Genomic DNA, 27,106 nt, shown 5'->3' with positions numbered 1-27,106 from the left:
TGCCCTGACTTAGATCAGCCCAGAGGTTGTTTCTGATTTCCACATCAACATCACCCACCTGATCAATTTCTCCTCGACACTGCAGGATTGTTATCTCCATTAGCTTAGCGGCATTAACCTGGTCATCTTCACCGGGATCCTCTGTTAACATCTACAGTAAATGAAGGAATAAATGAATAAATATGAAAAAAATAAATACTACATTTGTACTGAATACTGACCGAGATGAAAAGCTGGTGATAATGACGGCAATGATGATGATGGGGATGATGAAGGTGATGATGAAGGTGATGATGATGATGATGGGGATGATGATGGGGATGATGATAATGGGGATGATGATGAGTGATGATGGCAATGATGATGATGGTGATGATGGCAATGATGATGATGGTGATGATGGCAATGATGATGATGGTGATGATGGCAATGATGATGATGGTGATGATGATGGCAATGATGATGATGGTGATGATGGCAATGATGATGATGGTGATGATGGCAATGATGATGATGGGGATGATGATGATGGCAAACATGATAATGGTGATGATGATGAGTGATGATGGCAATGATGATGGGGATGATGATGGGGATGATGGTGGTAATGATGATGATGGTGATGATGGCAATGATGATGATGGTGATGGCAATGATGATGATGATGGCAATGATGATGATGATGATGATGATGATGGCAATCATGATAATTGGGATGATGATGGGGATGATGATGATGATGGGGATGATCATGATGATGGTGATAATGATAATGGAGTGAGTGAAGAGTGAGTGAAGATGACACCATACTTTAAATCACAAGTCTTCAGGCCACTCAGATGACAACAGCAATAACAAACGTGACAACAGCCATTCAAGTTTATCAACCACAAATCCATTCACATGATAGAGTTGATAATCAAGATCTTCATCAAACCTTTTTTGCTATTTTGTAAATAATTTCCACATGTTTTGGGTTTGCAAGGAATGCCGGGGTATCCACTGTTATGAAGTTATGCAGCGACGGCATCATTTCTGGAATTGAAAAATAAGACCATCAACAAAATTTAATTATGTAAATTATATAATTAATAAATAAAAATAACGGGGTTCTTATATAGCGCATTTTACATGGTCTCAATGTGCTTCACAATCATAACCAGTGGAGAACTTTACAAGCTGCGTATTTAGGCGCTAGTAGCAGCCGTGCAGCTTACAATCATGAGGGATTTGTTAGTAAGTTAGTATTAATGCCTCCAGATTGGGATAGGCTGTTGAACCGGGAGACAATCCCCTACTCTTATACGAATAATTCAACAGGTTCTTTAATGTCCCCCATTTACTGTAGGTTAGGAAGGCTTGGGAGACAGTGCCTGCAGATTTAAGTCCTTGTCCAAGAAGACTTGAAGGTCTAACCATTTGCAGATGTAATTACAAAGGCAGCACCTTCTCCTCAGTTATTTTAAGACCCTGAGTGTTGGTCCAGCCGAGGCTTGAACCACGACCTCCCGCACAACAGACTGATGCTCTTACCAACTGAGCTAGCCGGGTGGCGGTTTTATCCATTTATATCCTAATTTTGTTTGTTTCCATCCACCCATCCACCCACCCACCCATCCATTCTCTTATTCCTTCTCTTATTCATTGTCTTTTTCATTGTCTTTTTCATTCATCAATTTATGCATTCACTCATTCTATCTAAAAGGGCAGTTCTTACCAGCAAAGAAATCAAAGGCATCTTTTTCAAAAGCATCGTACATCATGAAATAGAGAGTCCACATTTGTTGTGAGATTTCAAAGCACGTGCAAGTATTGATGATGGAGAAGACGTCCTCATAAAATTCTGAAATTAAGTAATGAAACATAACATCGATAACAATCTTCCAAAGTCATTATGAAGAAAAAAGAAAAAAAGAAAAAGATAGGTAGAATGAACAAAAGGGAAGGAGAATAAGATAAGAAGGGAAATAAAGCTGAAAAAGAAAGAGGAAAAAAGAAAAACACAAGTAAATTTAAAAGAGAATTATAAAGTGAAAACATAATATGATTACTTTAAAAACTCATTAATAATTCATGAAGGAAACACAATAGAAATCATGACCATGAAGGAGGTTTTATATCTGATATAGATTCGTCTTCATTTGCATAAACTTTAACTTGGATTTTCTCTATCAAACTTGGTTCATTTCGTAAAGAATTCGGTACAGTATGAGAACATACATCAGGAGTTTTTTAAGCCGTTTAATAAACTCGCAGATCGTGTTTTATCGGGTCTAAAACCACTCGGCTACGCCTCATGTTTTATACCCGATAAAACACTCCTGCTCGTTTATTAAACAGTACATAATATACTAAGAGATGAGAGAATTAAGAAAGAAGGAAGCAATAGAAAATAGGGAAAGATAGGAAAAGTGGATGGATGAAAGGAAGGAAAGAAGGAGAGTATATTCAGCAGCATCTATAATAGATAATAGAAAGGATAAAAGGAATAAAAGAAAGAGAACAGTCATTTGGAAATTAGCTTTGAGGCATATCTTACCTATTGCAGATGTTTGTAAAACTCTTGCTATTAAAGTGACACACACTTGTTCGAGCTGATGTACAATCTGAAAAACAAGAAGTCATATTTTACTTGGTTTATGGAGGGAAATTCTAAACATAAAACTTGTATGTTTGTGTGGGTACTTGCATGAATATGGTACATTATTGCCTCATTTGATTGAGACCTTGTTATTAAAACCCATTCTGTAGAGTATAGATGTGGCTCGACTAAGCAATCTGGTAACATTCTTTTAATCATGATTCTGGAGGTTTTACAGGAACCAACTTAACAAAATATCCGTAAAACTTGTCCAGTTAGCTTAGAGAAGCAACGGAGCTCAACAAGCACAAAGCTCAAACACGGGTAGACTAACGGTATTAAATTACTAAGCTTGATTGATTGGTTGAAGAAAGGCTGTTGTATAAGGCTAAAATCTTGTTATTCAGAAAGTTTAACTTGTTTTGAAGTGGAGATGACTGATGAAAGTGGAATCACAGTGTTAACGCAAGCAAACATTTTATTTGAAAATGAGGTTTAGGCCTTCATTTGTTTATTTCCCATATATTTTCTATAAAAAAGCCTGACAAAGTAACGAAACATCTTTGTACCATTGAAAATACCGCTTCAAACAAGCATTTTATCATAGTACATCAGTTTCTTACTGTTAAAAAAAGGTTTTGAGTGTTAAACCAAAATGAAAATAGGGATCAAAACCCATACAAAAGTCTAGTTTTTGGCCCTTCTTGCCATTAATGCTAGTTATTGAAAAAAATTTCCTCTAAATGTTTAATCAAAGCGAACGAGTGTAGCCTCGGTCACATTAGAGGTTCAAAAACCCACCTCCTTGGAGCCTTCAAGGACATGCATCATTGTCTCTACAGTGTTTAGGATCCCCATAGCCGTGACTGAGCGCTCATCAGCTCTCTCATCATCTCCTTCACCTTCTATCAGCTGAAGGAATGTGTTTGCCTATTGAGGGAGAAAACATTTGTTGATTGTGGATATTTAGGGATTGTCAATGTTTGCTATGAAAATATTACTTAATATTTAATATTATGAAAATAAATAAAATATTATTGAGGGATTTTAAGAAATGTTTTGAGGTTTCAAATCCCAGTTTTCAAGGTAGTTAACAACATTAATGTCATGGTGAAGTAACTTGAATAAAAAAATCTTGCTTGGTGGACTGTCTGGTCAGAGTCCATGTTATCTTTGTTAATTTGTCTTTAATAGCGATTGAAGATGTTGATTACAGTAAAAAACCCCATAGAAGAACACCCATTTTTTAAGTTGAGGCTGATTTTGTTCTTATTTAACGGGTGTTTACTGAAAATCAGCCTGAAGGTGTTCTTAAGGCGTTCTTAAAATAAATGTTTCTAAAATATATAACAGTATTACTATATAGACTATCAATACATGTAGATGATATCAATGTGTAAGTTCAAAAATGTACAGTATACCATGACAATTCCCACACTAGCTACATTAATGTATCTACAGTTTCTGTACTGTATTACTGTACTACTATCTCTTTTTGTTATTCTTCTCATTTCATTGGCCTACCCTGATAAGTTATTTCTAATTGTGTTATTGTAATTATATAAATTTAAATAAATTGAATTGAATTGAATTAAACTCTATTACTGTACTGTAAAACAGGTCTAGCACATAAATATCGATCTTATTTTTTTTGAAGAACACTTTTTCATTTTTTAGGCTGATTGTGTTCTTAGCCCACTTGTTCTTTTATGTGGGTTTTTACTGTATTGTTGTTGTTGATGATGATGATGATGATGATGGTGATGATGTTGATGATGTTGATGATGATGGTGATGATGAAGATGATACTGATGGTAATAATGCTGATGATGATGATAATGATGGTGGTAATGGTGTTGGTGATAATGATTGTAATGATGACGACAGTGATAACAGTGTTGATGATTACTTTCAATCACTAGCTAGTCTTCACACCACTCACCAGTTCTTTAGCTATATCCACAGCTATTCCAGCCACCTGTTCCTGGTCACCATACGTACTGATCAGTTTCTGCATGACACTGGTCAGGTCATCATTCTCAGTTTCACGAATAATCTTCAGCAATTCTAAAAAAATAGAAGCAGTTTATTCTTTATTTTACTGTTTGTATTTGTGAATATTTAGACACTGATACAAGGCTAACCCCGAGTAAATGAGTCTGTAATCAAGGAAAACATTGATATTCTATTATAAAATAATTGGGATACTACGCGCGCTATGACTGGTCGAAAACCATGTTTGATGAGAGTATCAAAACACGCTACCGTCATTTTTAATCTATCGCGCGCGCTCATTGGTCAGTTTGAATAAGACGGCACGTAGGGAGAATTTACTTAGACTTTGCTTTTTTTCGATCTTTTCGCGCGTTTGTTATTTTATAAAACAAATCAAAAACAGTTTTCTGTGTTTGATACTCTGATCAAAACGCTTGGGATGTTGTGAGAACACTCAAGAGGCTGGAAACCACTCCGCTACGTGTCGTGGTTCCCTACGCTCCTCTCGTGTTCTCTCAACATCCCGCGTGTTTTGATCAGAGTATCAAACACGGAAAACTGTTGTTGACCTGTTAATTCAAAATAGGCCAACAGTGGTACTGGCGACAGATATTTCGAAGGAAATAAAAAAGGAATGAATGCTTCAATTGGTATCCAAATGGCAATAAAGAGCTTACCAATAATAACGTCTCTGACATGTGGTTCAATATGAGTCTTTGCTGAAAAAAGAAGAAGGCATTTAACATATTAGTACGGTAACATAATATTTCAAAGCCAACAATGAGGACTGGACGGGATTTCAAGTCCGCGCTTTAGTTCCACTCCGAGGTGCTGCCAAGGACTGGAACTTATTTCAAGGACTTAAAATCCTGTCCAGTCCGATTTGGATGCTTTGAAATGACTTCTCATAGTCATTAATAATTCGGGAGGTTATTTGTTTAGGATTGAAAGACTTAAGGGACAGATATGTCCTTGAACTGAATTAATTTTGATCCAGTCCAAGGACTTGAACAAAATTAATTCAGTCCTTTCACAGGACTTTACCAGGTCTCAAGTAACATCATGTGACCCAAAAATAGCCCATTGATTGGCTGGTTTTCTTGTGAATAATTAATGAGTATGAGAATGTATTGTAAAACCCCATAAAAGAAAAAGTGGGTTAAAAACACTCGGGCTAAAATGTTGGTCAAAAAAGTGCCATACACATAAGAACACATTCAGTCTGAAAAATGAATTGTTCTTATATAAAAAACAATTGGCTGCCAGATAGATTAAGAATAACCTACCAGGCACATTTTCCATCATTTTTATCCTTTAGGAAAATGCATTTACCTCTTTCTTGTCCAGTTATCAGAAACTGTAGAGCTATAGCAGCTTCTACTTTGACAGGTGCTTCCTTGTCACCCGTCAGGCACAGCCTGGCTGCTTCTACTGCTTTAGCCAAGTTAGCGTCATTCTTGAAGTCAATCTCACCAAACACATGAAGCATCCAGCAAGCCTGAAAAAGGTAGAAGAAGAAGTATGATTAGAAGTCCCACTCCACGGTGGATGTACATGTAGTGATGGTTTCTCGTACCCTTCCCCCCTGGAATTCCCAATCCCCTCCATGGTGGAGGTATGAATATTTTCTGGTACTACACAATATACCCTCCTCAGACCCTCCCCACCCCTTGGAAATTCCAATCCCCCCTCCATGGGGGAGGTATAGATTTTTTCTGGTACAACACAATATACCCTCCTAAGACCCTCCCCACCCCTTGGAAATTCCAATCCCCTCCATGGTGGAAGTATAGATATCCCATAAATACTCACCCTTGCTCTTATAAATCCATGCGGGCTTGTGAACTCTGGGAAGACATGTTGAACTAGCATGTTCTCTAACTGGTCTTTGTAATTTTTTTTCTGTCGATTCAAACAAGGTGACATCAGTCCTTAAAGCACAGAGTAGACCATATTTGTCATGGGCAATGTTTTCCTATTACATATTACATGTCATTCTCTTGAAAATAACAATTTGTTTAATGGTTGCGCACGAGAAGACACATGAATATGGATACAACTCAAACAAAGAATCTTATTCTCAAGACCACGTGCCATTCCCTAGAGTATCATTTCTTTGTTTAATGGTTGCACATGAGGAGACACATGAATATGAATACAACTCAAACAAAGAATCTTATTCTCAAGACCATGTGTCATTCCCTAGAGTATCATTTCTTTGTTTAACGGTTGCACATGAGAAGACACATGAATATGGATACAACTCAAACAAAGAATCTTATTCTCAAGACCATGTGTCATTCCCTAGAGTATCATTTCTTTGTTTAACGGTTGCACATGAGAAGACACATGAATATGTATACAAATCAAACAAAGAATTTTTTTTCTAGAGAATAACACATGCTCTGAAATGGGAAAATACTGAACCACAACAAAGAGTTCAAAAGAAAAAGATTGCATTCTTATCACACCTTGAGAAGTAAGTCAGCTAAAGTACCAATAATATGAAGGGCACCATCTTTCTTTCTTGGGTCTCGTTGTTCTGGAGGTAGCTGAAGGACCTGGACGCAGAACGCCATGGTTGGGTCAAGGACCTGTTTTCTTTTAGAGACGGCAGTGTGAAGAAGTGTCGATGCAGCTACTACCGGTGACACAAAGTCCTCAAATATATCTGGAAAACAAAGAGTACTGATTATGAAATATGAATGAATAAAGAGTACATTGATAGTGATGATAATGACGGCAAAGGAATGATCCTGTTCCCTGGTAATGATGATGGTGATGTTGCCAATGATAGTAATTAATTAAGCTGAAATAAATAAATAAAATAAATAATATTTGTGTTTGGTGGGTGTCAAATACAGCGTCTTCCAATTTGGCCCACTTTCACTGACACGCAATTCCACTACATTCAATATGCAATAAGGCAAAGTTACGCAGCTGCTGCTGGTGCTAATGATGATTTGTTGTTGATGATGATGATGAAGAAAGTGATGAAGATGGTGATGACTGTGATGAAGATGGTGATGATGATGGTGATAATGATGATGATGAAGACGGTGATGATGATGATGATGAAGAAGATGGTGATGATGATGGTGCTGATGGCAATGATGATGGTGATGATGGTGATAATGATGATGATGAAGACGGTGATGATGATGATGATGAAGAAGATGGTGATGATGATGGTGCTGATGGCAATGATGATGGTGCTGATGATGAAGATGGTGGTGATGATGGTGATGATGATGATGATGGTGGTGATGATGGTGATGATGATGAAGACGGTGATGATGATGATGATGAAGAAGATGGTGATGATGATGGTGCTGATGGCAATGATGATGGAGCTGATGATGAAGATGGTGGTGATGATGGTGATGATGATGATGATGATGGTGGTGATGATGGTGATGATGATGAAGACGGTGATGATGATGGTGCTGATGGCAATGATGATGGTGCTGATGATGAAGATGGTGGTGACGATGGTAATGATGATGATGATGATGATAATGAAGATGGTGATAGTGATGGCGATGATGTTGATGATGATAATGAAGATGGTGATAGTGATGGCGATGATGTTGATGATGATAATGAAGATGGTGATAGTGATGATGATGGTAATGATGATGGTGATGGTAATGTTGTTGCTGTTGTTGTTGATGATAATGATGATGATAATGGTGGTCATGATAGTGCCAATGGTACGAAGAAAATACTACTAATGTACTCACCATACTTGACTCTAATAAAATCATACGGATCATCCTCCCACAGCTCCTGATCTTCATCCGTGTGACACATGAGAGGAAAGACGACTTCTTGAATAATTCCCTACCAAACAAAGACACGGAAAATCAAGTCTTGTCACTAGTTCTCAACCCTAAAACTAGTATCAGGGCACGAAATTAACTTTAAAAACCCACTTGCAAAACCTTGCTAGTAAGTTTAGTTCTCATTAGCAAAAGTTTTAAAGTCAATATGCAGTGAATAACAAACACTACCAAGGGCGGATCCAGCCAAAATTCTAGGGGGGGGGGGGGGGGCTAATTGATTTGGGGGGGGGGGGGGCTAATTGATTTGGGGGGGAGGGGCTAATTGCGTTTCTTCCATCAACACAACGGGAAACAATATAAAAAAGCATCGTTTTTTTCTGCTGAAAGGGGGGGGCCTTCAGCCCCCCTTTGCCCCCCTGGATCCGCCCTTGACTACTTGATGCAGGTTTTAAAGTTTTCAGCCCTTCAATTTCTAGACTGTGGTCATAGAGCGCATGCAGTAAAACCATGAAATAAAAGCAAAGTTGATACTGACAAATAGCACTATTTAGTGACTAATAGTTGCTATTACTCAACCAGAACATTCATCATACAAAAACAAATACACAAGAGACCATTCGTGTCTTTTGTATAAAGGGGTACTTGGACCCAATATTAAAGGTTTTTCAAAAGTCCTCTAATACACGTCCAAGTACCCCTTTAACAAATGTTCTGGTTGACATGCTCTGTTATCCAACACTTACATGGATGTGTGGTCGCATTACTTTCCAATGGATTGAATTTGACACTCTACAGGATGAGAAAGGCATTTCAGAACATTTTAAAAATAGCTCGAATATTACATGGCCGTGCAGAGATACCGATCTTATCTTCCAGTGTTCAGGTAATATCTTATGACAAAGTGCAGTGCAGAGCAGTGAACGAATAAGATATTCTCAACAGCAGGAGATAAAATCTGTATCCCCAAGTCGTCATGTAATATTCTCTTTAATATACATATGATTATCCATGAAATAGAATTTTGGTGGATTTTTATTATTTAATGCGATTCCTAAGAATTCTTACGAATGGTGTTATTTTCACAGGTGAAGATATCACTTTTTAGTAGAGAAAAATAGATATTTCATCGATGATTATATATTAATTGAATTTGGCTAAGAAAAGTTAAAGTTGGAGTTAAGGTTTGTGCTGATGTATCAGTCACTACCTACCCGTTCCTCAGATAGTTCAGCGTCTGTTGTATTACTCGCGGTGCTATATACACCTTGTGTCGATATTGGTCCAGTACTTTGAGCATGATTTGAGTTGTACTGACTAAATGAAGAATGATAAAAAATGGTCTTAATAATGATGACACAATTATAATATGTAATGATGATGATGATGATGGTGATGGCAAAGATGATGTTGATGGTGTTGATGATGGTGCTGGCGATAGTGATATATAGTGATGATGAAGAAGATGATGATGATGATGCATAATGGTGATGTTGGTGATAGTGATTGTGATTTTGGTGATGATGATGATGATGGCAAAGATGATGTTGATGGTGTTGATGATGGTGCTGGCGATAGTGATATATAGTAATGATGAAGAAGATGATGATGATGATGCACAAAGGTGATGTTGGTGATGGTGATTTTGGTGATGATGGTGGTGATGATGATGGTGATGATGATGGTGGTGATGATGATGATGATGGTGATGATGAGGATGCACAATGGTGATTTTGGTGATGGTGATTATGATGGTGATGATAATGGGGATGATGTTGATGATAAAGATGATAGTGATGGTGATGGTGATAATGATTGTGATGATGATAATGACAATGGCAATGATAGTTATGATGATAACGATCTCAAATTTTTTAAAAACATAATAATTTGTTCTAGAGTTTGATCTAAAATCTTTACCCTTTCCTTACCAGCAAAGTTTTTACAATAATAGTCGGCAAATGCACTGTACTCTTTTGACACAGATCCTGGTGTAGCATATCTGAAAAGACAATAAAAAACATATATAACCAATTTATTTGCATTATAGTGCGAAAGGAGATAAAAATGGTTAGCCCTATTGTGAATATCTCCTAAGATCAAATTTGAATTTAGGAGTTGATTTTTGCGGAGGGAGGAAAACCGGAGAACCTGGAGAAAAACCATCGAAGCACATGAAAGACCAACAAACAACTCTACTCACATACTACACAGGAGAGAACCAACAAACAACTCTACTCACATACTACACAGGAGAGAACCAACAAACAACTCTACTCACATACTACACAGGAGAGAACCAACAAACAACTCTACTCACATTCTACACAGGAGAGAACCAACAAACAACTCTACTCACATACTACACAGGAGAGAACCAACAAACAACTCTACTCACATATGATGCCGAGGCTGACAGGACTCAACCCAGGTTGCATTGGTAAGAGGAGAGGTACAGTATTAACAGTGCACACACCTGCGTTTCCCATTTTTACGATGACAGTATACACTCTTTTTTCCAAGTTATATCAAGTTAACCAACCTCTCAAATATTCTTTGTAAAATATGTAAAGCCCATTTTTTCGCTTTCCACCAAGCTAGTCTTGGTCTTTCGTCCTCGTCAGGTTCCAATGCTGCCTGGAAATGCAAACAATAATAACAACAAACAAAGAAATGAGAAAAAAACGTATTGAACTGGAATTCAGTGGAATTTAGTATTTGTTAAGTTTTGGAGGGACGATGCAAAACCAGAAAACCTGGAGAAAAATATTAGAATCAAGGGGAGACCTACTGTACATACAGTACTCTACGATGCTATTCTGAGTCTAGGAATCAACACAATACCCTTTAGATCCACCTGACATAACAGTACATGTACTTAAAATAATGGCTGTAAGTTGCAGATCATGATGACTGGCCAAATTAGTTTAAGCTCTGTCATACCTCATTTCTGGCTCAACGTTACTAGTATAATTATACAGCTTCTCATTAATCCCATATATGTAACTGTCCAATTATTTTCGTAATTGGACAGGTCTTGGGATTAATTAGGCAGCTATATAATTAATAGGTAATGGGATTTCATGCTCCCCAATCAAGAAATAATTAGACTTGAAAATTCCTCTGACTGCCAAATTCGACTCGTCCTACGGCCTCATCCAATTTTGTCAGTCCTCGGAATTTTCCTCGTCCAATTATTTCTTAATTGGACAGCATGGAGTCCTATTACATATACTAATTGACCAGCAAGGCAAAGAATTGACTAGACAAGTTCCAATTGAATCTGTGCAAACATTTTTTGATTAATTCTCAATTATTTTAAGCCCCGCACAATACTTACAGCAGGAACAGGTCTGTCAACTACAGTCTGGAATATTTGCATCCATTTTGGGAAATTCTGTTCATTAATAATTTCCAGTGGCATATTGCACTATACATGTAAACGAGAAAAAAATATAAAATTTGTAAGTTTTATAAACTTTATTAATAATAACAAACTTTATTTGATTGAAGAAATAGAAAACGTGCGCGCATTCTGTGTGCTGTCATAAAGCACGCGGGGGTTGGCAGAACATGAGAGAAGTGTTAGGAGAAGTATGAAGCGTAGCAGAGTGCTTCTCAACACTTCTCGAGTGTTCTGCCAACCCCCAAGTGCTTTGTGACTGCACACAGCACAGCAAGCAAGTTTTTTATTTCTTTTATAAAATACAAATTACAATAATAGATAGGAATGATGCAACGGAAAGTGTGCACGCGTGCAATGTGCTCTCATGAAGCATGCGCTCCAAACCAATCAGAACGCGACATTCATAGCAGTTATTTTATAAAAAGGTATATAATTACTGTAATTGGAGATAATTTTCAATTGGCCTTCATAATCTGCGAAGCTGTAGTAAATCTTGAACAAAGTAGTGGAATAATCCTGTTTCAAGTTCTCTGTCGCTCATGGTTACCCTTGATTTGGTGTAGAATAATTCACGTGGAATTTCAAAGTGTTTGTATTGTTGAAAGTGTTGGTATTTGTGAATAGACACAGATACAAGGCAAACTCTGAGCAAGTAAGTCTGTAAGCAAAGGAATTTTGCAATCTTCGCAAAGGTAAAAACATTAAATATATTTTTAATAAAGATGACTTTAGCAGCTTTATATCCTGGATAAGCGAATAGAAAATCTTTAAAATCTGTTTCTGCATGGAGACAGCAGTGACAGAATCATCATTCATCAGTCCTACACAGTGGTTATATAATATTGGCAGCATTGTGCCCATTATCGTGATAATTGGGGGTCGTTCTTCAATCTTCTTGAATCTTATTCTTGGTTAAGGAACTTTAATAACTTTTTTTAAGCTATAAAAACTTGAACTCAAGTTGAACTTAACTAAAAAAAATAAAACAGTTTCCACTGTAGGCCCTGTAGTGTTAGTATGAGCAGTGAAGATGGAACTCAAGTTGAACTTAAACTAAAAAATACAACAGCTTCCACTGTAGGCCCTGTAGTGTTAGCATGGGCAGTGAAGATGGTCCTCACCAGCGTCTTCAGTAGGTCTTTCAAAAAAAACAATATTTTGAGGAAGATTATTGACTGAATGAAAGATTTTTAATCCTCTAATCCTCCAAAATCTTCATTTCAGTCTGAAATCTCCCTAAAGGCCGGTTTAGACGGTACGATTTTCGCCTACAACTATCGTATACTGTACAACACGCCCGTGCCATCCTACAACTCGAGTTGTACCGTGTAAATGGGGACTTTAAGATTTGCAAAACCTACAACGGCGACGTCAACCGGAAGTATAAATAATTTCTCTTTGGGGTTCTGTTCATTGGAGATTTCATTCAAAACATTGTCAGTAAAGTTAACTCATCCACAGGGAAGACAGACTTTGAAGGTGCGAAACCCCAAAGTGAAGTAATTTACACACTGAGCAAGCGGATGAAACAGCTTTTTCAAATTATTTACTTGTCTTCAATTTTTTCGACTTTGTTATGGCAAAAAAAAATCAAAGTCAGTTCTCTATGCGTCTGTACTGTAATGGAACATGAAATGACGTCAAAAATGATCCAAACTTTACCTGATTCTAGACATTATTATTATTACTTCTATAGTGCTGCTACACAATAAATCGACTATTATGACTCCGTCTGATCTATACTTGATCTTTGGACATTTGAGTGCAGCGAATGCAGCCCAGTAATATCCTGCCGCACTAGTTATTACACGAGGTGAACTAAGCGTTATGATGCAAGGATACTCATATTTTTTGACAATTTGGTAAAGAGTGAGAAGGGCACCCATCCATGTTGCTTGGTTATTACTGGTCAGGTATAGATTTACTTTGTCGATTACAGTTGGCCACTTCTCTGGAAAATCGTGCCGCAGCATCTGGCTTATGCACACTGTTAATTGTACTCTGAAACAAACAATATGGTATGTTATGAATGGATGGATGAATGGATGGATGGATGGATGGATGGATGGATGGGTGTGTGGGTGGATGGATGGATATGGATGAGATGGATGGATAGATGGATGGATAGATGGATGGATGGATGGATGGATGGATGGATGGATGGATGGATGGATGGGATGGATGGATTGATAGGGATGGATTGATAGGGATGGATTGATAGGGATGGATAAATGGATGGATTGATAGGGATGGATGGATGGATGGATGAATGGATGGATGGGGATGGATGGATGGATGGGATGGATGGATGGATGGATGAATGGGATGGATGGATGGATGGCATGGATGGACAGATGGATTGGATGGATGAATGAATGGATGGATGGAAGGATGGATGGATGCGACTGAATGGACAGATGGAAGGATGGATGGATGGATGGGATGGGATGGGATGAGATGGATGGACGGGACGGATGGGACGGACAGACGGACAGGATGCATGGGTGGATGGATGGCTGGATGGGTGGGTGTCTTATTGGAATGGATAATAAATGGCACAGCATCACCACAGTGCAAACCATATATCCGTGAAATAGCACAAAAACTAAATAGCACTAAACACATCTATTTCTTTTGTTTTCATTATCCTTTCATCGGTGCTATTTTGTATGACATTCAACATACCTTATCAAGTCTGGAGCATTAATGACAGCATCAATGAGATGCTCCCTCATGAAGGCTTTATCCTGTTCAGGAAGAACGAATGGTATGTCCCCATCTGGGAAATCATTTGGATCTCTTTCCTTCCAGTACTTGACTACCATGTTCTTGAGGTAAATACATGCTTAGAAATAATTGTAAGAAATTGTTATTTTATTTTATTTTATTCAATATTTGAACAGGAACATCTAATTTAGCACAGGCCAGTTTAAAGTCCTGTATAAAATAAAATATAATTACAAAGTAAATAAACACTACATGAATTACAAGTTACATTACGATAAAATATAATAATGATGATTTATGATGATTTATGAATTTATATAGCGCCCTTTCTATATTAATATAATCAAAGGCGCTTTACATTGAGAAGTTAATGACAGATTGCTTTTTGTGCAATTTACAAGCATGAGAGATGATTAGTATGAAGTGTAGGCACTGAGGGTGGTCACTGCCAGGGTTTCTTTACGTCCTTAGTGGTTCTTTTACGTCCCTCCCATGTTGGTTAGTAGTGATGAGTGTGGAGAGACGGGACCACCATTTAAAGTGGTCATCTGATCCACTTGAAAGTCTAACCATTTGCAGTTGTAATTACAAAGGCAGCACTTTCTCCTCAGTTAAAACTAATTGACTATAATGTCAATATATGTTCACTTACCAGCTTGACGTACTGGAGGTACAATTTCATTGGACATTATGAGATGAACCAACATCGTAACAAAACCTTGGTGATATTTAAGCTGCAATATAGCACAGATATTATTGTGATCAATAAAAATTGTTAGGATTAATGAAATAATGTAGCTTATCAAGGAATGTGGCTTGGTTGGTTAGTGTGCTACCTGCTAAGCAAGTGGTCCATAGTTTGATTCTCAATGACCTCACACACTTGTTTTAAGAAGCAAGTGTGGCTTGGTTGGTTAGTGTGCTGCCTGTTAAGCAAGAGGTCCATAGTTTGACCCCCAGTGACCTCACTAACTTGTTTTAAGGAGTATAATCAATAAATTTTTTTAAAAATTACCTATAGACTGTCCTTTTGAGCAAAAAGTACAATGAACACGAAAAACGTATTAAAAAGTACGAATTATTTTGTGCAAAACAGTGCTACTGCACAAGAGAAAACGAAGGATTTTATACTATTTATTACTACCCTATAAAGTTTAAATCCTTTATTTATTGGTCTTTTGAGTGTAGCCTGTTTTCGAGGTTTTAAAATGTCGGTTTTTGATCTTTTTCTCGTTGAGTAATCCTACACGTGATGTTAGTCAACACTGACTTATATTCTTGTGTTCTGTTAAAAGACTAAACAATTTTAGGAAATGAATAGCTTACTTAAGAATATCATTTAAATCTAATAAAACCATAATAACTAAAGAAACTAATAAAAAATAACTCGTTAATAAATTAACTAATAAAAATTTCCCGCGAGCTTGCTCTGCATGATCTTAAGGAAATTTGAATTTCGACTCGAATTTTTACCTCGTCAAGCCTCTTCTCTGCTTCTTGTTGATGATTAGGATCAAAGGTAGACGAGAAGATGGTAGCAAGCTGTTGTATATCCATGATCGGAAGGATTTTTGCGTGTTTTTTAAAGTGTTTTTGGGGTTTTTTAGTTCATTTATTCATCATCTCGTGTCGTTTTCTGAAAAAAGACCGGGAAGATCTGCGCGTGCTCTGATGGGGCGCTACCGCTGAGTTGAATTTTTGGCGCGAAAAGCAATCTGGGTATTTTTACAAAACTATTCTTACAACACTTTTACTTTATTTTTTGCATTTTATTCTTTTGATTATTGCCCACAAATTATACACAGTAAAATGGCTATTAAAAGAACCCCTTATTTGACAATTATTTGCCGAAGGCGAAGTTATTATTGGTGGTATATTGAATTACTGAGACGCGAGTCTTCGGGCGGCGAGTTATGGCGAAAATCGTTGTATCGCGACCCGCAATTTCAAAACTAGGGATATTCTTGAGTCATTTTAGATTTTCGAAAAAAAAATGCGTTGATGGGCGACGCTGAGCGATCGTGGTCGTCGACTCATTTGCATAAACCCAACATGATTGACTGCTCAGAAATGACAAAAATCCAATCAAGTTTTTGAAACGGTGGGCCGCGATACGACGATTTTCGCTGTAAATATTCACCATAATCGATGAGCCTGAGTATGTCGAAAACCGCAGTAATGATTTAGTTTATTTATAGGTATTATTATTTTACTTGTATATAGATTTGCAAGGAGAATAATTACATAAAACAAGTCAAGGACATAAATTTAAACAATAGGCCCTTTGAAGCTCAGTAATCACGTGCTGATTAATTCACTGAGGGCAAATGAATGAACATTTTGATTCCCATGGGTGAAATATACTGGTGAGCAAACACACTTTCTACAAGCTGTTTCGAGAGATCGTAATAAAACTGCATTTCGTAACACACTGGTTACACATCGTTTCATTCAGTTCTTTACAAGTAGCTAAAAAGAATCACCATGCAATTTTCTTAAAATTGTTTTCCAGTACAGACACGTGACCGTTAACTGCAAAGGGCCTGTTGAAGGTCAACTAGGACAACATTACACGCCGAACCGTAGTCCCAATTACAATTACGATCTGAAACAACAAGATATAACAAGATATAATAAACTTACCCTATACTAATTTAAACTATTTTTTTTACTAAAGGGACGTGTATCTCGTCTGACAGACAGGTCGTGATGCTCTGTTAATTTTTACGTTCGAAGAGCTGCTGTTTTTCTATGTTTTCGTCGTTCGAGTTTCGGGCCGCACTCGGGTACTTGTCGAGAAACGTTCGGGTAAAATAGACCTAACTTCTTGTCGAACGAATCGAAATCGCTCTTTGAGAGCCTGGGTAAAACGATCGTTTCTGAACGCGTGAAGGAATGGGTTGAGAAACGAGTTTAAGCTCAAACTAAACACTGGGAGAACCTTTGCAATCAGTTCAAACACAACTTTATCTGTGTTTTGTACCATTTTTAAATGCAATCCAAATACCATTGCAGCCGCTAAGATCAAGGCTGGAAGTACGAAAAAAAATACGTTACTAAACACAAGCAGAGCTATGCGTTTAGCAAGTTTTGATTCTCTTTTAACGCCTGCATTTTGAGCTGCTTTTCTAACGGTGATAAAAATGTGAATATAGAAAGCAAACGAGATGAGGTATAAGATGATTGCAATGGCGCCCACTACGAAAGCGAACATAGAAACATGAAAATGCCGAGGGTCGAACTGAAAGCGGAGAGGGATACACACGAATGTATATTTGTAGAAATTGAAATACAAAGCGTATGCAGTTATTAATAGAGCGACTATCCAACAAACTACGATCAAAATGGCTGCCATTTTTCGAGTGATTCTAATGTCTGGGTTAAGACTGTAGACGATGACAAGATATCTCTCTAGTGTTAGAGAAAACGATGTGATAACAGCCCCTCCCTGTCCTAGCATCCACAGGAATCCCACCTTCCAGCAAAAGAACTCAGCATTACCATCTACAAAAGCGAACGAAACACTATTCAAAAATACCGTAATAATAATAGTAAAAATACTTAAGATAAAATCACTGACTGCCATATTACACACAAACAGCATCGAAATGTTCTTTCGAAGGATTTTCGATGCAAGAATATTTGATATGACTACGAGATTGACTAAAGCTCCAAGATAGCCTAGGCACGACTGCAAGTTCATTCCCAGAACAGTTTCCTCCCAGCAATGGTTTTCCGTTTTAACTCGTGTCCATCGATACCTGGATAATTGACATTTATCGGTGTTTAGACACTCGCGAACTTTAAAAGAAGTGTTGCTCAAAAATCGCACTATGGGAGATAAATTTGTGGCGTTGTAGTAAAAAACGTAGCAGGTATCAAGATTTATGAACGAGTATTCTGTAGAATATGTGTCATTTGCTCTGTAAAAGATGCAGTTCTGACAGTCACGTGACCACGTTAGGTGAAGAATTTGTTGGAGCATGCGCAGTTGAAACAGATGTTTTTCTGGTTTCCAGTCCACGATTCCTGTAGCGTCCAGTAAGGAGAGCGAGGGGAATAAGCCTGTTATGTTTCCGGTGGAGGTATGGATTGGATTCATACTGATGTTTCTGAATAAAAGAATAACAGTGTAAAATATAAGGTAGGGCAGGGCAGGGCTGGGCAGGGCAGGGCAGGGCAGGGCAGGGAAATAGCTATTGAATGCTTTACTTACAGTACTGTAAGGTTATTGAGTCCACAAAAAGCTTCGTAGCTCAGTGTTTGAATGTTATTGTTAGCGAGCGAGCTGTTAAAAAATAAGAAGAGGATATTAAAGAATCTTGCAGTGCAGTGTAGTGTATTGTGGTGTGGTGCGATGCGGTGGAGTGGAGTGGAGTGGAGTGGAGTGGAGTGGAAGAGTCTAAGGGCTATTTTTTTCTGACTTCAACTGAGTTTGCGTGTAAATACTATACACATCGCAGTTTTTAAATACGCATCCCACATGGAAAGGAGTGACTTTGGATCGTAAGAAATCAGTGACACAATCTTTTTATCGAGTTTACTGTTCATAGCAAGGGGTTCATCATCTTTTGCAAGTAAGCTCACGATTGCCGATAGTTGGTGAAGTTTTTCTTTACAAGTCGGTGTAGAAATTCAAGTCCAAGATCTGAGATTCACAGTTCAAGATTCAAGGCTCAAGATTCTCAAGACTCAAGAATCAAGATTTCTGAAGTCAAGAGCTGGAGTTGTATCCTCCTCCCCCTGTTGGATTATTCCCTAGGTTTGTCCTACTTCGACAACCTAGGAATATTTCCTTCAAGGGCACTGATTATTAATATTTTTGGTATATTATTTTTTGGTCAAATATGTTCTCTGTACATAGGCCAAATACATTAGAATTAGGGCTTCCACGTCAATTACAGAAGCTTAGACAGCCGGTCACTAGGGATGAAATTATTGCGGCCATTGGAAAAGTTCTTGGAAACGAATTGCGTACTGCCATAAATGTGTTCAGGTGTCTAATACAGGTTATTCTTGTAGAGTAACGTTTAAGGAGGAATCTCATAGACAAAGGGAACAGTTATTTACGAAAGGAATCTATATTAGGGGCTGTTTTTGCTTTTTCAATGGGGTTGAATCACCTCAACAAGTTGTGACGGTTTCAAACCTCCCTTGTGAGGTGGAGGATGACGACATCAAGGAATACTTTGAAAAATATGGGAGCGTAAATCAAGTGGTGAGAAATTTAGACAAATTTGGCTTTGAAACTGGAGATAGACGGCTTTTTGTGACATTAAATGAGCATATTCCTACGAGTGTTCTTTTGGACCCGTTTATTGCTCATATTAGATACCGTAGTCAGCCATTATGTTGTTTCTCATGCAACTGGTGGGGACATTCAAATACAAGATGTCCCCTAAAAGGTGTCTGCAACCGCTGTGGTGCGCAAGGTCACCATTCTTATGCTTGCTCGAAGGATCTTATTGAACCCCCTCGTTTCGCTATAGATCGTCCAGAAGGACAGGACTTTCCGCAACATCCTGCTCTTTCTCTCCCAGAGGAGTCTCAAGAGTTGACAGAAAATATATCTCAGTCAGGTGTGATCACTGAAGTTGTACAGGAACCTACAGATTTGCGTTCTTCTTTGCAAAAGGATTCCTCCTCAGAAGTTATTTCTTCGCAACCGCTTTTTCCTAATCCTTCTTCTCAGGATTCTCTTCAAAATGTTGAAGTACTATCTCTGTCGTGTGATTCTAACTCTTCAATTTCCTTGGGAACATCTTTGTCCTCTCCTTCATTTAGTCATATGGTCAAACAAAACACGACGAAGGAAAAACCTGCTGAAGGGATGGACATTTGCTTTACTAATTTACGTAACCTCAAAAGATCTGTGGATCCAAAGGAGGTTATTACTCAACGTTCTAAAAAGAAACCCTAATTTTTCTTGCGTATTTATATAGTTATCTATATTTCTAATCATATATTGAAGGATTTGTATTGAAGTATGAATTGTTTACGTAATGTCATGTGTTATATGAATAATGTTACAAATAATGTTATGATTATTGAAAATGTTGAAATTGATGGTTTATTAATAAGCAGTTATTCAGAATATTGAAACTATCATAAATACTTGTTGATTTTTGTTTAAAATGAGGGCTCTCACTATAAACATAAATGGTCTGCGAGAGTATGTGAAAAGAACAACATTTATTTTTTGGCTGTCTTCCTTATCTCGCCCGCCTGATATTGTGAGCATCCAAGAAACTCACTGTATTTCACAACAAGAACTCAATAATTGGTTTGATAATTCTCCTTATCTAGCTTTTGGAGATTTCAACACAAAGCATTCTGGTGGTACTGCAATTTTGTTAAAGCGTGCCTCTCCCTTTTCTGTACTTAAACAGTACTCGGGTATCAATGGCCGCTTCACTTATTTAGATGTCCAATATGACTCTTGCAAAGTTTCTATCGTCTCCCTGTATGCTCCCAATCACAATCCTGAAAGAGATGGTTTTTTGACACAAGTAAATGATAGGCTTGATCCTACGTCTGACGTTCTCCTCTTAGGGGATTTCAATACGGTTTTTACACCTATTCTGGATCGTCGATCCTTTAATTCTGTACTACCTGCTAGTTATGACAGTGTTACTGTCCTTCCCATCTTATTCCATGAAAATCGCTTGATTGACATTTGGAGGCACTGTCATCCTAGAACCCAAGAATTTACTTATATCAGTACTAATGGCATGGCTGCGTCCCGCATTGATATGATCGGACTTCCATTGCGTTTTGTTCCTCATGTTTCTGAGTGCAGCATTTTACCTTGTCCGCATTCTGATCACTCTGCTGTTTTCCTTGATTTCATATTGCCTGAAGTTCCACCCAGAGGCCCTTATTTTTGGAAACTCAATGTTAGTATTTTGGATAATGATGCATACGTGGAGCTCGTAAGGGACTTATGGAAGTCCTGGCAACCTCAGAAAGAGTCATGTACGTCATTGCTTGTTTGGTGGGATATAGGTAAAAGAAAGATCCAACAAGCCACCACTAGGTTTTGTTCCAAGTTATCTTTCAAACGACGGGCATCCAGGCATTCCTTGGAAGCTCAAGCAAGATCATTAAAAGTTCTGGTAGATGGGGGAGATCTCTCTGTTCTAAATCAATACCATAGTGTACTCAATGAATTAGAATTGTTTGATCGAGAGGCAGCCAAGGCGGCAGAAATAAGAGCTCGTACCAAATGGACTGAAGAGGGTGAGAGATCCACTTCCTTTTTCTTCCGTATGGGAAAGAAGAATAGGGCCAACAAAATGATTGATCTTATTCTAGATAGCAATGATCAATACGTTTCTGATCCTGAGAATTTGAGGCAGGCTTGGTTCTCTTTTTACAAGGGTTTATTCACTTCACAAGAAACTGATGAAACCATTGCAGATGATTTTATTTCTAACTTGGAACGTAGAATTCCTTTAGAAGTGAAAGATGTGTGTGAGGGTCCTTTGACCATGAAGGAATGTCTTGAGGCTCTTGAGGGGATGCCGTCAGGTAAAACGCCTGGTTTTGATGGTCTTCCCAAAGAATTTTATCTAAAGTTTTGGGATCTCATTGGAAAGGACCTGGTAGCTGTACTTAATTATGCCTTTAGGTGTGGTGTACTATCAGTTTCCCAGAGGAGAGGGATTATAACGCTCTCATATAAAAAGGGAGATAGATTTTTGATGAAAAACTGGCGTCCCATCTCCCTATTATGTACAGACTACAAGATAGCTTCAAGATCAATCGCGGGCCATCTACGAAAAGTGATTGCTTATGTTGTATCTCCTGACCAGACCTGTTCGGTACCTGGCAGATTTATTGGTGAAAACATCAGGCTTCTTCAAGATGCTGTTACATATGGCAAAATAACTAATTCACCTCTGGCCTTATTGTCTTTGGATCAGGAAAAAGCTTTTGACAGGGTGGAATGGTCCTACATGCTCAGAGTCCTTGAAGGCATGGGGTTTGGACCTTCCTTTTGCTCGTGGGTACGCTTGTTCTATACTGGACCTCAGTCTTCGGTATTGGTAAATGGCTTCTTTACACCTTTTATAAATTTATCGAGGGGTGTAAGACAAGGCTGTCCACTGTCAGCGCCCCTTTACGTACTGATTGCCGAATCTTTAGCGTGTCGTATCCGTGCGTCAATCTATTTAAGAGGTTTGGTTCTTCCGCACCCTGATTATGAACCAGCACTTATTTCCCAATACGCTGATGAAACGACCCTGTTATGTACAGACGACGATGAAATATCCACTGTCTTCTCCATCTATGAGGAATATGAAAAGGCATCTGGGGCTAAGATTAATAAAGAGAAATCTAAAGGGCTTTGGGCAGGCTCTTGGAGAGGTCGTAGTGATCCTCCCATTGACTTGCAGTGGTCTTCAGACAGTATTCCTTGTCTTGGCACATGTTTAGGAAATGATGATGTCTCTCATCCAAATTGGGATGGTCGCTTAAACAAACTTTCTAGTGTACTAGATTCTTGGAAACATCGTAATCTTTCCTATTCTGGTAAGGCTCTTGTCCTGAATGCACTTGGCATGGCAGGTCTATTGTTTTGTGCCTCAGTACTAGCCATGCCAAACTGGGTCTTGGCGCAAGCTTCCAAGTGTACTTTGGATTTTTTTTGGTCGGGGAAAAAGCATTTGGTGTCACAAAACGTTCTTTTCCAATCCACCACTCAAGGCGGGTTTGGTTTAATTGATATACAATCAAAGGTGCGCGCACTCCATTGTCAGTGGATAAAGCGGTGGGCCCTGTCCCCATCGAAATGGTGTGCTTTCTTCTCCTTTTTTGTGGAGAAAGTATTTGGTGATGATTTACGTTCTGTTCTTTCATATCCTGCATATTATCCTTCTCATTTACTACCGGATTTTTATGCCTCACTTTTAGATGCTTGGGCATACGTCGGTGGCCATTTCTCAGTTCAATTGAAAACTTTTGCTATTCTGCGGTCCTCTGATGGTAGTGCATTGTCTATCTCATCTCTTACTACAAAATCTGTTTATTCAAATATCATTGAAAGGAATGTTATGCTTCCTAATTGCGTTCTGAAATTTCGCCCAATCTTTGGCGAGCTCTATTGGACAGACACATGGTCACAAGTGAACATTATGCCTTTGGATCGTCAAGTTCGTGATCTATCGTGGAAGATTTGCCATGGAGTGCTCTATACCTGTGATCGACTTGTCAAGTTTGGTATGAACATTGCTGATCCTTCATGCTTTTGTGGACATCCTTTGGAAACTCCAGTTCATTTATTCTTTGAATGTAACCTCATGCAAGAACTGTTACTATGGGCTCAGACCTTATTTCTGCGTGTTACTCCCTTGTCGCCATCCCTTCAATCTCGTCATATGCTATTTGGATATGACAATCATGAACGGCAGATTATTCCACCTGTTTTTTCCTATTTTCTTAATCTGTTGAAGTACTTTGTGTGGTTGGCTAGGAATGAGTATTGCTTTGAAGGTACTCTCCCTGTTGCCTCTGTGGTTAAAGCAAAGGTTGTGAAACGACTTAATATCCATCTGCTCTGTTACTCTAAGCGTTCGGTTAGTCGAAAATCAAGGCGTTTTTTCAACAGATCCTGGAATGTTTTGGGAAAGTTTTCTCCGGATATTACTGTTATAACCTGGTCAGCCTAAAAGTAGTTTTCTTTGTCTTCTTTTCACTTGTACTTGTGTAACGTTTATGCAAGGGAAAACGTTGTGTTCGCTTGAATATACCTATGAAGTGTTTTGATGAGTATAATCCTAGGTAGACCAGGATGATACTCTATATGTAAATGATGTTTTGATTATCTTTTTGTATTAGTGTTTATTGTAGTAATCTGTAGTGTGTAGGTCTACATGGGGGGCGGGGCTCATTACCCCGGCGTGTCTCTGGCGTCCATGTAGGACCCCCCCTTGCTAAAGACCACCATGCTGTCCCTTTTGCACATCTTGGGACACTGGTGCGAAGCTAAAACAAAAAAGGAGTTAGTCATCTACGGTCTAGGGGCCGACTAACCTCTCCCTTAGATTTCGGCCGAGCTTCCTGATCAGTCTTTAAATCTCCGGATAGCGGTGTCGGGGTCGAAATCTCCGGCGTAGCCGTAAATGCTTCGCGCTGCCATACGACGGTTCAGCACTCGATGTCTGGAAGTATGGTCCTAGTCTATTTGATTACCGAAACAATAATCCAAAAAAAAGCTTATATTCCTAGAAAATGAACTTTTAAATAGAAAGAGAATGCGCTTTAAGTTGGCCTCTAGTAATTTTTTTAATGAAAAGAAATGAAAAAGCCATTGCTTCAGCTGATGTAGTTCTAATTATTTCCCGAGTTTAAATCAAAAATGTGGTCAGAAAAAATACTACTTTTACCCTAGTAAATAAAAAATTATTTATTGAAACTAAAAGAGATATATTGGTTTAAACACAGGGTAAAACATGCTTTTTTTAGCCTTCCTTAATTTTTAAATTTTTCAAATCATTAAAAGACTTAAGGACATTGGACAATGGACATTGCATGCGCATGCGCATTTTTGTTTAATTATTCGATCGTGATTGGCTTATTTGTAGGAAGATTGTAAATGTGGCCTTTGTTGTAGTCGTACTGTTACTTAGTAAAAAAAACATTTTCAAGTTGATTAGATCGAGTGTCTTATCTAGCTTTTCATTGATTTATCGCAAGAAATAAGTATATATGACTTTTATTTGCTTTTGATATTTGAATTTCTATACTAAATCGAATTACATGTGTGTTTTTAATTAATATTGGGTAACAATTTAGAGTTTTGAAGGACAAAAATTGTTCTAAGCCCTGCACTGAGCAGCTGAAATGGTCGGAAGTGTTAAAATCTTGACAAAATGCATATGGATATTTCAATTTTTGTGTTAATTTTCTTCTCACTGGGCGCCGGGGATCGAATGATTATGTCACGGCAGTACAATTGTTTCACCAAGAACCGAAAGACAAATTGTTTACTTTGAAAAGGTTATTAACAGGAGATAGAAAAAACAAATTTCAAGGGAATAAATTTTAAAAAAATATAAAAAAATAAAGAAGATAGGTGCATTTTAAGAGGAAAAATATTTGTACAAAGAACTGAGAAGATATCGAAGAGAAGTAATATACTAAACCAGGAGTTCATAGTTATGAACTTCTGACTAAACACATGGAAGAGTATTTCATCCGATATCCAAACACTCTTTTAAGTGCTTGATACGGCTTCTCAAACTATTAATAATTCTCGGAGAAATTCAAAGCATAAACTGCCCAATTGTTTTTGCTATTTCAGTAATGCTTTTAATTTTCAAACCGTCTTCACGCTAATGATTTTGAGAAGAGCTAGAGAGGAGAGAAGAGAAGAGAAGAGAAGAGAAGAGAAGAGAAGAGAGAGAACAGAAGAGAAGAGAAGAGAAGAGAAGAGAAGAGAAGAGAAGAGAAGAGAAGAGAAGAGAAGAGAAGAGAAGAGAAGAGAAGAGAACAGAAGAGAAGAGAAGAGAAGAGAACAGAACAGAAGAGAACAGAAGAGAACAGAACAGAACAGAACAGAAGAGAAGAGAACAGAAGAGAAGAGAACAGAAGACGAGAGAACAGAAGAGAACAGAAGAGAACAGAAGAGAACAGAACAGAAGAGAACAGAACAGAAGAGAACAGAACAGAACAGAAGAGAACAGAAAAAAAGAGAACTGAACAGAATAAAAACTATATATGGTTGAATAAAAAAATGTCTTTCATTATAAAAAAAGGTTTTAAGATACTTACAATGAAGAGACATTCTTCGGTTCAAGAATCAAAGTTTGTACCTCACGAACCTCTTTAATTCTGCAAACCATCGAGCCAGGCTTCGTTCGTCGACAACACGAACTATTTCTGGGTAAAATACAAGAACTACCAACTCTAAAAAGCAAAAATATTACTGTCCAGAGAGATAGAATCGACCAAGTGTAGAAGGAACGTTTGGACTGCATTTTGAAGACGATTCTCAATGACGAACACGATTATACGAAAGTCTTTATGCAAGCACAAAAACAGTCCGCAATATTTGGTTATTTCTCCACACAGCGGTAGCTAAGTGTTTCACCTTTTAAGATCGAGTTCTACTATTTACGATAGTTCACCTTAAGCCTACGAAATGTTACAAACTAATTAGAAAAGTGTCGTGACTGACGTCCAACTGTTCATTTTAGTTTTAATTAAAATATTGAATTCATTGTGTACGTAATTGCAGAAATAAAACCTATTATTTACTGGTATGATTACAGATCAAAACCTATCTAAACTAAACAATGGTATATATTTTTATATTACTGATTTCAATTCAAAAATCCCATAAAATTTGAGAAAGATTAAGCAATACCGATGGCTGTCTTTGCAGTACAGTTCTCTTTTACTTTAGAGAAGGCGAATTATAACTTATTAGAAGGAAGTTATAATCGGTAACTAAGCGACGCCGGTGCTATTTGGCATGGATAAGAGCGGCAAATACATTCATAGTGTACGTAGCTTGAGTTTTTATTGAAAAATATTCGTTTTTATGACAGGCAAAGTTAGTTTGATTTTTACTGCATTCTTCAGTTTTCCTCCTTCTGTAAAATGTTTGAG

At 37.8% G+C, this 27,106-nt stretch overlaps 2 protein-coding genes across 2 annotated transcripts in view; both read right to left on the bottom strand.

The window, feature by feature from the left end:
- Nucleotides 1-16,133, bottom strand: part of LOC116290283 (importin-7) — a 29,432-nt gene extending 13,299 nt beyond the window's left edge. The window contains exons 1-21 of the mRNA XM_089035025.1: nt 15,965-16,133; nt 15,144-15,225; nt 14,450-14,609; nt 13,607-13,765; nt 12,511-12,665; nt 11,699-11,790; nt 10,901-10,995; nt 10,290-10,360; nt 9,573-9,675; nt 9,105-9,150; nt 8,320-8,419; nt 7,048-7,247; nt 6,389-6,478; nt 5,909-6,074; nt 5,254-5,295; nt 4,524-4,648; nt 3,383-3,511; nt 2,540-2,606; nt 1,718-1,843; nt 938-1,035; nt 59-151 (exon numbers count right to left, since the gene is read on the bottom strand). Coding sequence (XP_088891151.1) covers nt 59-151; nt 938-1,035; nt 1,718-1,843; nt 2,540-2,606; nt 3,383-3,511; nt 4,524-4,648; nt 5,254-5,295; nt 5,909-6,074; nt 6,389-6,478; nt 7,048-7,247; nt 8,320-8,419; nt 9,105-9,150; nt 9,573-9,675; nt 10,290-10,360; nt 10,901-10,995; nt 11,699-11,790; nt 12,511-12,665; nt 13,607-13,765; nt 14,450-14,609; nt 15,144-15,225; nt 15,965-16,048 — 2,283 coding nt within the window. The 5' untranslated portion in view covers nt 16,049-16,133. The remainder of the gene's footprint in view (nt 1-58; nt 152-937; nt 1,036-1,717; nt 1,844-2,539; nt 2,607-3,382; nt 3,512-4,523; nt 4,649-5,253; nt 5,296-5,908; nt 6,075-6,388; nt 6,479-7,047; nt 7,248-8,319; nt 8,420-9,104; nt 9,151-9,572; nt 9,676-10,289; nt 10,361-10,900; nt 10,996-11,698; nt 11,791-12,510; nt 12,666-13,606; nt 13,766-14,449; nt 14,610-15,143; nt 15,226-15,964) is intronic.
- A 1,107-nt stretch (nt 16,134-17,240) lies between these two features.
- On the bottom strand, nt 17,241-26,492 carry LOC116290282 (thyrotropin receptor). The gene is made up of 3 exons (XM_089036003.1): nt 26,267-26,492; nt 18,708-18,779; nt 17,241-18,603 (listed from the first exon to the last, which is right to left on the bottom strand). Exons 1-3 carry the CDS (start codon nt 26,470-26,472, stop codon nt 17,241-17,243), a joined length of 1,641 nt encoding a protein of 546 aa, XP_088892129.1. The 5' UTR covers nt 26,473-26,492.
- Between the last annotated feature and the right edge of the window lie 614 nt (nt 26,493-27,106).

This window comes from Actinia tenebrosa, unplaced genomic scaffold (genome assembly GCF_029948245.1).
Source record: "Actinia tenebrosa isolate PJP-AT-01 unplaced genomic scaffold, QUT_ActTen_1.0 PGA_scaffold3__52_contigs__length_22856419, whole genome shotgun sequence".
In the NCBI taxonomy this organism is placed as follows: Eukaryota; Metazoa; Cnidaria; class Anthozoa; order Actiniaria; family Actiniidae; genus Actinia; species Actinia tenebrosa.
Note: the sequence above shows the minus strand (reverse complement) of the source record. Positions and strands in the feature narration are given on the sequence as shown.